The sequence below is a fragment of the Merops nubicus genome, unplaced genomic scaffold (assembly GCF_000691845.1).
Source record: "Merops nubicus isolate BGI_N331 unplaced genomic scaffold, ASM69184v1 scaffold8983, whole genome shotgun sequence".
In the NCBI taxonomy this organism is placed as follows: Eukaryota; Metazoa; Chordata; class Aves; order Coraciiformes; family Meropidae; genus Merops; species Merops nubicus.
Genome location: NW_008598238.1, coordinates 9,863 through 24,706, shown reverse-complemented (window position 1 = coordinate 24,706; position 14,844 = coordinate 9,863). Strand labels below are relative to the sequence as shown.

The following is a 14,844-nucleotide window of genomic DNA, read 5'->3' as shown; positions in this document are numbered from 1 at the left end:
GAATCCTAAAACAAGCTAGGAAAATGCCAGCTGGAATGTTAAGCTTCATTTGGCTGCATTCACAGTTAAAAGAGAATTTTACTAGTTTAATAACAAAACGTAACTCAGAAACTCACAGTTTTGCTTGTGTTTTTAAATGTATTTAATAAGAAAATAATCAATTCATATAGTTAAAAGGGAAATTTTTGAGAACGTGTCCAAGGATAACTTCAGTGCACAAAGGGTCACTTTTAGTTGGCAATTTTCTACCAAAATTTGAATGTGTTACCATTTAAATGCTTGAATGTGCCATTTTTTATTAGCATCCCTGGGTTCCTCACCCTTCCAAAACCAGTCTTGTTAAGCAATGAGTGAGGTAAATAATTTTATATAGTCTGTAAAGTCTTATTCTACAATTGTGATAGAAATAGCAGCATAACAAAACCAGAAGATATTCAGAAAGGAAACAGGAGGGTGAGGGGAAGTGTTTTATTTTCTCTTGCAAGTAAAAGTCCATAATCAAGTCTGCTTCAAGAGAGAGAGAATAAGGGAGAAAATCACAACTATCTTTTCTGTGTGGAAAAGAGAATCTTTGCCAAGTAACCTTTATGGGCATTGGTATAGCTTAGACCAGACTGATTTGATTGTTATGTCTGGGGATTCAGCCTGGGGAAAAAATGGAGAAAATGAAAGCATCCTTATTGATTAATCCATCTTCTTTTGTCTTTTGATTTACAGGTTCAGTTTCAGAGTCTGCCTGGGATGCAGAAGGCTTTTCAGAGGAGACTGCCTTGGTGAAGGTGAGCTGACAGCTGAGAGGTATTTTTGAGATGCTCCTAGCTGAGAAATGGAGCAGACATTGATCTGCACTTAAAGAACATTATGTGCACTGCTTTAGAGAGCAAAGAAGTTGGTCTTTAGGTCTGATCAGTTTATTACAGCACTATAAGTCAAAACAGTGGCAAGCCAAATGGTGACAAGGGGATTATGGAATTGGTAAATTCAAGTATAAGCCTGAACTGCAGAAAGCTTAAATTATGATGAGCCATTATGCAGATTACATGAACAATGGGGCAAATTGCTCATTCTCTTCAACACTCATATGTTAAATAACACTGCCAGGTAAAGCTGTGTCTCTGGGCTATATGCTAAGGCAATATATTTCTGATTTAGTTACTGATAGGTTAATTCTTCCATAAAATTAAAACAAAAAGGAGAACTTTGAGCCCTGGAGAAAGTTCAGTGATGGAATGTTATTCTTCAGAAATCACAAGTACCAGTGTAGCTGACAGGTTAGAGTTCACGTGAAGCCCTTCCCCTTTATCACATGAGAGCCCACAATTTAAACATTTATCCTATCAATAAAAGTACTTAGAAATTCAGTACAGTTTCAGCTGATGGTCAGATGTATTGATCAACTGCACCCCTAAAGCAGACTGGCAGTGTTCAGGGAAATGTGTTAAACAACCTCCTGAGAAAGCTTTCCACCAGGATTTCTTTTTTTTTTTTTAGCCAGGAAAAACCTAAATCATTCTTTTCTACCTTTTGCCTGAGCAGAAGAGATAAGCTTTTTGTCTTACAGCACTCAGCTACCAAGACATTAAACAGCTCCTAGAAGAGACTGATAACGTGTCAAGGCATTGTAGGATTCTGTTCAGCTGCAGAATTAAAGCTGGGAGATGAAGTGAAACACTTGATATGATCAAGTGCTGATGCTCACAGGGGCCTTTGCTGAGCGTGTGTTCAGCTGGTTAACAACTGGATCCCATTGCTCATGCAGAAAAAGGCAGATTCAGTGTTGTGCAGGCATAATAGTAAAATTCAAGATAAATGAATAAAAAGGTGTTTTCCTTCTTTCACAGGATCACTCTGTCACATCTGTGTAACAAAATATTCTCTCAGCTTCTACTAAAAAATCTCACCCTGTGCTGATTTCTTCTGTGAGCAGAAGCTTAGTTGTGCCTCTTGCTTTAATCTTTTATTCCATTTTCTTTATTCCAAAACAGTAATGAAGGGAAAAATCAAAGCTGTCTCAATATAGATTTTCTTAAAGCTTTGTTTTTGCCAGAAATTCAAGTATGGATCCCCAAATCTTCAGAATTTTTTTCCCTTACACACTTTACTCTGAGCCTCTTCTTCATGGCTCATTTTGACCTCACTTTTTCTTTGTTTTTTTCTACTTCCAACCTGTTATCTTTTCCCTTTTCTCTAAGCACTGCCTTTTCTGCAATGGTTTAAGGCTAGTTAGAATTGGAACAAAAATATCTTAGGTGTAGTCCTAGGAAAAGCTACTGAACATAAACCACAAGGCTATCTGACAGTGCATGACTATGATCAACCAGAATATTTGATACTGGAAGAAAAGATAATTTTTCTATGATTATCCTGTCCCAAAAGTTTAAGATATGAACGTGTAAAGAGGTCTTTAAAACTGAATGGACACAGCTGCAATTCTCTCATAATACACAGCTAGAGATACCAGTTTTGTTCCCAAAAGACTCTCCATCAATCTCAGCTCTACAGAAGAGGCTTCTTCAGTGAGAGTATTTTTAACAGCTGCATTTCCAGCATAACCACACTTAGGGGGCACTAAAATAGCTGCAGTACATGTCTGAGTAAAGACAGGAATCCAATTCAAGCTACATACATCAACTCCTGATGAAAAGGAGCCCAAATTTCAAGGGGACATGTGGGATTTCACACCAGGGCCAACCCACTATATTAGATTTTTTTGGTTGTTTTTTTATTTTCTCTAGATTTTGGCTGTGAACCAACTCTGGGTACCTAGAGAAATGAGGATGTCTGCCTTCATCCCTGCTGAGCACAGAGCAGGACTTCCTCCACAAACACCAGCATCACCCACCCAGAAATGATTAAGCCTAGAAGTGAAAAATTTCATGTTCAATTACCTGTCACGTTTTACTGGTAATTCTTTCTCTACCCTCTGGGTCTGATTCATTTCAGTTTTACTCATGTAAATAATGAGAAGCTTTACCAAATTAAAGGACCTTCAATCAGTGAAAAGTTGTGGTGAGAACAGCATCAAGCCCCCACATTTTAAACTTGGGGATCTCTGAAGGTAACGATGCAGAGGAAGATTGCTTTATACTTCACTTACTTTAGACTCATTTAATTGATACCAGACTATAAAAACGGCTCTCAAAACCTGCCAAAATATAGTTACTTTCTATATTAAATTCTTGCTTTTGAGTGCAAATAAAACCTGATATATTTAAAAGCCTGATCCTTTAACAATTTTCATAAATCACAAATGACTTCTATAAAAAAACTACTAAATGTAGTAATAGCATCATCTAAAGAACAGCATCAGCAGTTTTAAAATCCTATTTTTTTCATATTCAATTTATCTTAACTTATGAAGACCTACTATTCTCAGAGTAAACTCATTTTTGTGTCATTATTTAGTACAGTAATGCTAACATTAGATTTTATGTAAAAACATCTCATAAAGAACTGGGAATTTCAATCTAGGATAGTATGATAGCTAGATAACAGTTCCATGAGATATCAAAAATGCAAATGTCTTTAGGGATTTAGCTCAGTCACTACTAAAGTAAGGAGAGTGAGGCACTTGCACAGGAACTTTGCTGTTTTGGCAGGGCTGAGCATTTCACTGCTGTAATGATGAAAGAACAACTTGACTGCCTGGAATAGCTTCTTGGCCAATGTAAATCAAAGGATCCCCATTAACTTCAAAAGAATGTGTGAATTTACATTACGCCAAGAACTATTTGTTCATACTTTTAGATGAAATGTCATGACTGTTATTAGGAAAAGGTCAAACCAAGTGTCTGTGTTATGAAAAAACCTCTAAACAATCATGCAAGGCATCATGTGTTAATGAAAGCTGCAGTCCTTCCCACTTACAGTCTACCCTCCAGAGCCAGCCACCTGCATCTTAAACCTTACCCAGTGCTTCTTCAGAGAAAATGCAAAGAAAAAGACAAACTTTTGGGTTTTTTTTTCATTTTTAAGAAATATGCTTCCTGTTCTGGCTGTGATTTTAAGGCAGCTGCCTTGCTGATGCTTCCATGACAGCTTTTTGGTGTGGGGAAGCATTGAGAGCTTCTGTGATAAATTTGTATAATGACTGCAGAACTCCATCAAAAAACATTTACCTAACAAATAGAGCAGATTTATAAATGAACTTAGACATCAGGAGCCTACAGCCAGACCTCAGCTCAATCACTTGAAGTGCTACTAAGCTTCACAAACTCTGTGCTGGGCTGTTATTTAACCACTTTGTGCCTGCATTCCTACTCAAAAATCCCAATAGTGAAAGTATTCAAATCACTTAACTTTGGCAAATAATTAGAGTCTAAGTAGAAGGCCTTATGATGAAAGAAAAGCCTCCAGGGAGTTATCCAGAGTATTTAGGTTAGGAATTTAAGCACTGCCCAAATAGTCTTAATCCTTTCCACCATGACCACATTGCTGTCATTGAGCAGGAACAGATTTGCCTGCGTCAGAGCACTGCTCAATGCTTCCACAGACTTGATTGCCAAATGTGGAGCCACCAAGTTAGACCTTTTCCCCATTTATAATGCTTTAGAGGACCCTAATGTGCTTAAAGACACCTAAGCGTGCACATTTCAACCTCTCATCTGTTCTGGAGAGTTTAGGGCATGTTACCTTTAGACATGACAGAGCCAGCAAGTGACTTAGAGGCAAGTCTTGAACACACCTCCTAAGAGTGGAAATTTTGGAAAAGAACTAAGAGCCCCCATTGTATTGTGCCCAAACAATCCACATTCATGAGTCATTCCAAGTATGATGCTTTGAACAGAGAAGGGGCAGCACGTCAGATTAATCATAGAGGGGCCAACCTGGCAGATCACCTAAAAAACCTGATTATCCCTTTAAACACACACATAGTTTGCTTCCTTTGGGCTGTGGAAACAATGTGAAAATGAGGGAATATTGGGAAGAAAAGGGTTCAGAGGTATATTTAACAGCATGGGTTATGTTTTTCCCAGGAACATTACAGGAGGGGAAATGTAAAATATCCATCCTGTTTTATAGATATATTTAGAGACCCTGAGCATGTTGTGGGATTTTGAAGAAAAAAAGGAAAGGAATATATTTTCATTATGATTACTAACAAAAAATTTCTTTTTTTCATTTTTTTTTTTACCAGCTAGATGCTGGTACCCACAGTATCTCCATGTATGGCACAGTGTCTGCAGGGAACTCACGTTGTTCTAGAAAAACACCTGAAAGCAATGTGACAGGCAACTCAAAGGGCATGAAATATTTATGCTCAGGTATCTGAATCAGCCCTTCTTCATGATCTGCTTACAATGGAGATTAATTTAGGAGCCAGAATTAGGTAACCTGAATCCTGCACAACACAACACAAACTGCATGTTTTATACAACAGAGATGCAAGAGTTGCATTGAGATTCTAAGCTGCCTTCTGGAAATTCATCACTAGAATGTGAATTATTATGTACAGCCAGGAGCTGGAGAAAGCATGCAGAATTTTATTTACTCTTTTTCATTAACTGTGTGCAACTAACACTTCAAACAACTTACCCTGCCAGCATAATGCATAACAGTGAAGGTGGAGCCCTGATCCTTTGGGGCAAGGTTGCCATTCCCATCTTTCGTGGAGGAATACACTGTGTGTGTGTCTGATGTCTCCAGGTAAGACTGGATGCGTTTAGACAGACTCTGCTCCACTGCCCAGACAGATTGGCTTTCTTCATCCAGCATGGACAAAAATCCTGATGGTTTCTGAAATGAAAAAATAGATTTTTCTCCTTTTACACAGGAGCAATTGAATTTCTGTTGTTCCTTGTAGAGTAACACAGCTCTACTATACAGTAGTGTAGTAAATGGAAACACCTCAAAAAAGATCATCTCATAGAAAAGAAAAAAATGGTTAAAACATTCTGGTAACTCTCCAAGGCTTTGCACATCAGATAATTCTAAAACAGAAGGAATAATATGTCAGGCACCAAAACTGGTGAGTATTGATGATCTTACAGGGAAGTGATTGAGCTGCTTCCCATTAGAAGTTACCCTCCAGAAACTATCTCCAGGCACAAAAGACTGTCAGAGTCTCCTCACTCCTACAGCTGCATTGATGGCATGGCATGATACAGAGATGCCACGTGTGAATCAGTCCAGGGAAGGAGTTTCTGCTACATCTTCATCCACCCTGGGCAGACAGAAAGTTCTGTTAGCCCTGGAGCTGTGAGGGCAGCTGTGCCAGCCCCTCTACAGCCTCTCTGGACCCATAACCTTCCCTACAGGCTCATAAATCAGAAAATGCAAGCAAAAGTTTGTCTTAATCTAATATGCAGAGGCTCTGAATAAATACACATGGTGTAAAACAGATCTGGAAACTACCTGAAAGAAAAAATCCAAGGCTGCAGAGTGGTTCCCAGGAGAATACACCGTTTCCATGGCAACCCCCTCTTGGACACATTCTGCTTGCTCTTGTAGGAAAAGCACCTCATTGATGTACTGGTGTATCTTCTCATTGGTCATGTTGACACACAGCTATTGTAAAACCAAGGAAAAATGAGTGTTAGAAGTTTACTGCATAATTCATCAGTGGAGGTTTTACTGCAGGTCTAAGACTGAGTTTGATGAAATGTCAATCCACAAGATGTCATCTCTGGGTAGACCACAGATTAGCAAGACCCTGGGGAAATTTACATTTTAGCAGCATTAAACTGGGAATAAACAGAAGTGTGAATAACAATAAGAAGAAATAAAACAACACCCCATGTTTTATAACAAAATGTCTGTTATTAACTGTCTTTACCAATGCATGTTAGTGCAGACAAAAGACTTGAATAAAACTACTACTTACTAAAAGAGGGATTTCTAAAGATCCAGATTGTTATCTCACCCCATTAACAATGCAAGCATACAACTGACTTACACTGTCTATTTATTTTATGGAAAAAAAAGACATCATTTTTAACTTTGTGGCAGGCAAAATACACTTTACTGATCACTTTTCAAATTCTAATTACAATTTCAATTTCTAATTCAAATTTCTTATTCAATTTCTAATTCAAATTCTAATTACAATCCTAATCCTTTTTGGAAGCTTCTGAACATGATTTTAGAAAGCAAACATAACTTTACAAGCTTCACAGGCTACGTAAAGCCCTAAAATGATGAATACTGTGTATATCTTTGTTTGCAAATGACTTGTTTAGAGAATCTTGTAGTTTGTTACACAGGTATATTTTGCCATAGTAAAAGTTGACAAAATCACTATAAACTCAAGATAATTTTTTATCATGTGCCAATCCCCCAAAATACATAGAAACAATAAATGTACTTGAGGATCTGACCGTGCAGCAAAATGATTAAACTACACAAGTTAAGTTAAAGCTCAAGACTGTCTTAGCTATATTTTGAAAAGATCTGATAAGTGGCATTGATTTGAACTGCCAAAAATCCAAACCAGAGCAGAAAGGAAGCTCAGGTGCTGGTACAAACTGGAAGCTACTCCCAAGCTGCTCCCTGGAGCAGTGGCTGTGAGTAGGAGCTCTGCAGAACGAGGAGACCAGGCAGGGACAGCTGTGTCATATGAAGTATTATATAAAACAATTGCATATTTGCTGTGATATGAAAAGTTCAGAAAACCACACTTTCTAAAGAGGTATTTAATGGCACCCATGAAAATTTGATGGAAATATAGTGGTAATTAAACAAAACACAGTGAAATATTTACCTAAAGTAAATATCTTTGAGCACTGTCTATCTGCTCTACACTGCAGCATTACTCAGCATTCCATATGATACTTTTTGTCATTAAACACCATCAAACTTTTCTTTACATGCCTCTTCTTGGCCCCATTGCATCTCTTCTGTAAAAAATCCCCCTTTCTACCTGTCTTTCTTTCTAATCCTAACTCACTGTCATGTCTCAGTGAAAACAAACACACCACTTGTTCCCACCTTCATTAAAAAGTATTTCTAGAATATTCTTATCAGAAACAAAACAAAACAACTCTTGTTCAAGTATTTAAACAAGTATTATTATGCAGTATCATCCAAAGTATAGAATTTGGAAAATAATATAGTGGTATTGGGTAAAAGCAGCAAGTACTCATCACATGAGACAGTTTTAGCTTTATCTCTCTTCTTTTACCACTTTGACCAGTTAGTATTAAGTATAATAAATGCAAAGCTAGGTAGAAGACCAAAATTGTACTGCACTTTGTAGACAGAAAAGCACATATGACTAATAACACTTTCCTGCTCTTCACTTTTATATAAATAACCATTTGAAAAGGCACAGCCAAAAAAAAAGGGGATCTGTGATAAGAAAACTTGGTGACTGTCAATCACAGGAACGATCGGGCCCCTTGTTAGCCCAGGGACTGTTCCCCCTTGTACCTGCCACCCAGACTTCTACACATCCTTTATATAGAGTACCAAAGAGAATAGTTTTAATGAATGTGCAACAAAATCAGAACCCATTATGTTTATTCCTTTGCCTTTTAGGGATCTAAGGTAGTTTTCTTGTTTTCCATGCAGCTCCCAAACTTCTGCCTCTGCCAGAAGAACTTGATTTTATTTTGTGTAGCTGTCACCTTAAAAGCCTCCTACAAAAGAGGGTCTGAAAAGCCCCTCCAAAAGGGACTAAATAGTCCCCTACCTGATATTGTACATAGAACAGTACTAAACAATCAACCAAACAGGGTAACAACAGTCTTTCCTTGAAAGAATTTGGACTTAAAGATACTGAAATAGTTCCAAATTATTTTTTCACTCCTACTTCTGGCCAGCAGCTAAATACTGTAGGATAAAAGAGGGTGCTGCTGGGGAAAAGTAAGAAATCAGTTAATAAATGTCCTTGTGCAGCATTTCCCCAACCAATCACCAACTGACTCTAGCTGGCAATCCCAATTCTAGATAAATTATTTTATTTTTGGCCACACAGAGTCTGCTATAAAAAAAATTTTAAAAAAATTAGTGTCAGGTACATGATAAGAGAACTTTAAGTCATGCTGTATTTTTGGTGGCTGGTTGGAACAGTGGACAGGGGTGGTTCCTTGGAGGGCATGGCTGGCCTTGGGGTCTCCCTGATGCCAAGGATCAGCTGGTTCTCCCTGCTCCACAAGGACATCAAAACCTTCCCGTGCTGGGAACAGCAATACTGTGAAAACTCTGGCTTCATAATTCACATTATTTTTCCTCGTTAAGGGAACTGCAGCAGGTTTTACATTCAGGTAAATCAGAGCTCAGTGTGCACCAGCAGCTGCCTGTTCCACAGGCTGCTGCAGAGGTCAGCAGGATTCTCTGCCTGTCACCTGAACCAAAGAACAAGGACAATGTAGATACACTGTCTTCTGCAGAACTTAAAGAGATCTACAGAGGCAAAATGCTGTAAAAGAGCTAAAAATGTTATTTAGCAAGACCTAAATATTTTTTCCACTTTCCCACTTGAATTAGAGAGAAAAGACTACTAGAGAACATTTTATTCAACTGCATTATTACACTTTATGACTCTTCTACAACCACAGAGCTCCATTTCTGTAGAAAGACCTGACTTTTTACAGAGGGAAGAAAAACTACTCTTGTTTTTTACAGAGGGAATAAAAGCTACTACTCTAAAGTGTGGTTCTTCTGCTACAATACAGTTTTCTTAGAAACAATTAAGGAAAAATGGTACAGACAAATTTATCCACCTTCCCTCCTCTTATTGCTCGTTATATTCTCTAGCCATGAGTTCTCTCTCTTTGTGTTGTGTGGTCAAAGAACAACCTCCCATGAAGGTACAATGAAGACAGCACCATTCCTTGACTGCACTATTTGGAGTTGTGTTGAGAAGGAACCATGGATAAGATCTTACCTAGTTTTAAATTCTACCAGAAGTTTTCTGCTTTTAAAGGAGTGTATTTGGAACTGTAAACAAATAGAGTTCCTCTCCAACAAGGAAACCTAAGAAAACACTGAAAACTAACACTGAAAACTGCCATTGCTATTTTTGGTGGAGGACTCCTATCTTCTGAAATGATCACAAAATGAAGGCTGCTTCTGCAGAGAACAGGGCAGACAAATCTGTGCTTGTATGAGACATATGTTCAATAAAATGAAGGCTTACCAATGCTCACCAAGTACAAAGTGGCACACTTAACACTGTTTCTAGCTTTTAATGCCCTCTTCTTTGTAATCCTCTATAAAACTTGTTTCCTTGCAAGCTGTCAGTCACATCATTTTGCCTGCAGAAGTTACCAGATTCTTGGTGTCAACATAATTGACCTTAATTGTCTAGTTCTTTGACATCCATTGTCCTAGGAACAGTTCCTAGACAAATTCTTTGTTTGCCTTTGACATTTCAGTGCCCTAATGCCTCATCATTCCAACACACTCACTGGAGGGAATGAGTTATTCCACCTGCTTTATCCAGCTCTCTCTTCCAGACCTGTCTTCAAACAGAGTCTATTAAAATGAATTGCTTAAATTGACTTGTGATTTACTATCATATAATTCTCTTCATTATGATATTAAACTGTCTATCAGCACACTTGATTTGAAGCACCAGAAAGATTCATGGGGCTGCTTGGAATGGCCACAGATTGGGGCAATGAGGAAGGTTTTGATCTTTCTTGGAAAGTGGTGTCATTTTTTTCTTTTCAAGAAAGTTGGCAAAGAGATCTCACAAAGAATGCCTTGTCTTACACTGATTTGAAACAAAAGGTTCCTTTTCCCCAAATTACCTCTGTTGTGCCATTTTAAAAGATGTTCATCTAAATGTGATGAAAAAAAATGATTTTTATGGTTTCTCCACTGTTTGGCTGTAACACTGAACGTTAACATTCTGCAGTCCCAGGCCTTGACATGGGGCATGGCTGCAGACATGATGCAATGTTTTGCATGAGGACCCTATCTGGGCTAACAAATCTGTTTCTCATCAGGGTTAACGAGCCCAGGCAGAATACTGAACTAGGCTGGGCTGCTAGACAGCTCCAGGCTCTCAGCACAGGCTCTTTGGGGTATGTCTACACGAGTCCATCGTGCCATGGGGAGATACAAACTGCTTCTCTCCATTGAAAGTGCAGCCTATCACTTCAGGCATCAGATGTGTTAATCACATTACAGAGTTCATATTAAAATGAGCTCTGTAACTCCCTCACCTCCATTCTATCTTTTCAGGAATGCAGTTCAGCAGTTTCTGAGGTAATGACTCTGAGTATTGCTCAATAGAACTCAACCAAACGCATTCAGTCCAGGTGAAGGGACAGTAAGTGGCTCTTGAAATAGATTTATTTAGGAAAAATAAAACAAAAATGCAAAGTCAACTTTGAAATTGTCACATTTGCTATGCAGAAATAATTTTTAAAATTAGTTTTTACTCTTTTCTCTTGAAGTCTCACATTTTATTTTCAAGCATCCTCTGCAGTCACTAAGCAGAAAATTATGTACCCCAGAAACTGGGATTCATGGTATTTTGTGATGTCAGCTGCAGGACTTCAATGAGTTTAACAACAAAAACCAATGCAGAACAGTCAAATGGAAATAACCAGTAAGACCTAAGATGTACCTCTCTCTTTTGAGATGCATTTAAAATGCATAGAACATTTTATCCTTACCAATCAGTAGGTTTTATGGATTTTTTTTGCATATATTTCATCCTATTAAAACATTTTTTTATTTTTCATTTGGTAGTGATGTTAACATGCCACACAAACTGAACTGATGTGGCTCTGTGACTTCTGTTCCACTAGAAAGTCAAGCCATGAAAGAATGGCTCTGGGATGAAGGGGCAAATTCTGGTTCCAAACAGGAACAGGTCTTTTGTTGTGGCTGCTGCCATCTCTGTTCTTCCCTGTGCTTTGATTTTCTTCTGCTGCATTACAGAATGAATGAAGAACCAAACAATACCTTAGACATCTCTTTCAGCATGTTGTGGAGAGTGGCTAATGCTTTCTGAAACCCATAATTCACAGGAGCTTTGGTGCTCAGAGACTATTGCTGAAGATGGGCAAACAGTTTCCTAATTTTCAAAAGAAATGTTTGCTATTTCAATGGATTTTTAAGCATTCACTGAGCTATTCCATCAATATAATTCACTTTTTTAAAATAAGGTCACACAGGGGTGAATCTGCCAGTAATGGCACTTAGCATAATGTAGCATTTTTAGCCTGTTTTTTCCTCCAAGGCATTTGAAGACCTCTTGATCTTTCTTCCAGTCTGGTGTATTGTCTTCCTCCTCACTGACCTAGCTGAAGTATCACTTCCCCAAGCATGAAAACAGGCAGCACTGTGTATCTACCTCAGATTTGCAGACCTCCTGCAAATCATTATGGTAGATGTTTACTACATTCTTTTAAAATGATGAATAACTGTAGAAAGCCCAGGTCTTAATTCACAGCCATACAGGCAGAATGAGGAAAAAAAGGTTTTAAGAGCAAATTTTTTCCTCCGTGTAAGTTTATATTGTGATCAAAACACTTTTTTTGGCTATAAACCCAGAAGCTTAATTGAAGAATTAGCATTAACAGGTACAGTAAATTCAGAATATCAACACTTACCTGTTCAAAAGTATTCTTTTGATATTCTTCAAACCCAAAAATATCCAGTATTCCAATTTCAAAGACCTGCTCGCTGGGGAAAAAAAAAATGATATTACAGACAATAATAATTCAAGCAAGTGAATCATATCTCTGTTGTTTCTCACAAAAATGTTTCTGTTCTAGGACAAAAGCAGGTTGTATTTTAAAAATACATTATGAAATACACAAGCAGACTGTGTATACAAGAGAATCATGCCCATCAACCTACTAGATTGAACATAAATATAAAAGCAGGGTTCAAGGTTGTTTTAGCAGCCACTCTGAAAACTAAATTTGTAAGAGAAGGAAAAAAAATCTTAGTTCTTTACAGTCTAGGTTCTAAAGGTACAGGTATGTATTTGCTCAGAGGAGGGACACATCTCCCAGGGGAAAGAACAGTCAGAAGTCAGGTGTGAAGAAGAGAGATGTTCCTTCACTGTAAATCAGAATAAATCAGAATAAATACTTGCTGGCAGTGCCTATGATTTGTCACACACAGGGAAGGGATTTTTCCTTTGGCCCAGGAAGGATTAGGGTAGGGCAGGCACCCACAGCTTGGACAGCAGAAACAGGTAAAGGATGACAGAGGTGCTGTTATTCTGTACTTCCTTGGGACTAAGTCATTGCAAACCTGCAGAAGAAATTAAGTTCCCTATGGGGAGCAAAATTAATATTTTGGGATATCCTGTTGCCTGCTTTGGAAGGATGTGAGGACTCTGTATCAAGGTCTGGGCTCACTGAGGCTGGGTTTGTCTTTATTTTCTTCACTGTACCGTTAGAGAACGTAAAAAGAGGATTGCAGTCAAAAATTCATTGCAGTTTGTCCATGTGAATGCAGAGGGAAATGATCTGCCAGCAGGATGGAAAACTGCACTGTGGCAAATGGTTCCCTGGAACAGGAAAAACCAGCAAAGGAAAAATCACTGAGCTGCCTGAGAAAGGAGACAGACACTTTCTCAAGCAGGGGAGTTTTCATTTCTCTTTGTCATCATAATTTGTCCCTGTATGGGTTTACATCCATGCAAATAATATCACAGCCTGCTGTGTCTGATATAGGCTTTTTCTTGCATATTCTTCCATGTTTCCTCTACATAGAAATCTGTGATATCAGAAAATAGCTGTAAAGGAGAAAAAGGTGACCCAGTGTTGACAGACTTTGGTATAATTCTTCTGCAGTCCCTGTGAACACTAACAGGATCCAGCCCTGAAAATAAATTCCCATATAATAAATTGAAAATAAAATAATTTTAAAATTAAGTATTACAAAACAACCTAGGGAAAACAATCCACAGGGACAAGCAGAGATGTCTTCAGAAAGCACACCCATGAAATTTGTCTTAATTTCTCCTACACACTAGTTCAATGCACTGCTGATTGTCACACGACTGGCTCTGTGCATAAATGTCAGGCAGGGAGAGCTGTGTAATAAATCCAGTCCAGGATGACTTTGTTGGGCAGGAGAGGTTATCGTGAGGTCGATTAGCCTCCAAGGGAATCTCTACAAGAAACATAAAGCTCTATCACTGCCTCCATCTCTAGCAATGAGTGCCATTTAAATTGTCTTTTAAAATGTGAGGCTCGCTCTTGAATGCTCCTGATTACAGCTGGGTGCACGTTCCTTGTCACAAGGTGTTTGCAGCAAAACCCCTCCACTTCTAGGCAGAAGAATTAGACATTTTAAAAACAAACCACCTCAGCCTAACACTGAAAAGCCAGGATTATTAAGTTATTTAAATAAGCTTTGGAAAAAAACAAACATAGTTTGGAATCTCAGAATACTTAATAAGTTTTCATTATTTTCATTTCACTCATTTTTTTTTGCCATTTATCTACAGCTTATTCTTAGAGGAAGGCAAAACATGAACTGCCCTGTAATATTGCACAACAGATGAAATTTTGCATTATATTTCACAGTTGTTAAGAGCTGCTTAACGTGGATGGAACAGCTTATCCCTTCCCCTTCTGATTCAATGCACAGACTGGAAGCTGGGTTGCTTACAGCCCAGTCCAGTGCCATGACTGTTTTGTCCAATTAGTCTCTCCTACTTTCTCTCAAAGAAGAGACAAACACTTGCATAAGGAAATGACCAAACCAAACTGACTTGATGAATTATGACAAAACAAAGGCAAAAGAAGAACCTGGCCCCAGGTAAAAGCCTTTGCAGCCAGCCTACTGCCAACCTCAAACAGCATTCTTTATCAAAACTCTGTCATTTCCAGGAAATATCTTGATTTTGTTTTTATGAGTGCCAAGTGAAAATCTTGGTCTTGTATTATTACATACTACACCAGAAGAACTGGAGATTTTACATCA

At 38.2% G+C, this 14,844-nt stretch overlaps 1 protein-coding gene across 1 annotated transcript in view; it reads right to left on the bottom strand.

The window, feature by feature from the left end:
- The window catches only part of MYO16 (myosin XVI), a gene marked incomplete at its 5' end in the record, with an annotated part of 96,585 nt that overhangs the window by 74,877 nt on the left and 6,864 nt on the right, over positions 1-14,844 (bottom strand). Inside the window, 3 exons of the mRNA XM_008936983.1 lie at positions 5,536-5,736; positions 6,355-6,507; positions 12,510-12,582. Of these exons, the coding sequence (XP_008935231.1) occupies positions 5,536-5,736; positions 6,355-6,507; positions 12,510-12,582 (427 nt within the window). The remainder of the gene's footprint in view (positions 1-5,535; positions 5,737-6,354; positions 6,508-12,509; positions 12,583-14,844) is intronic.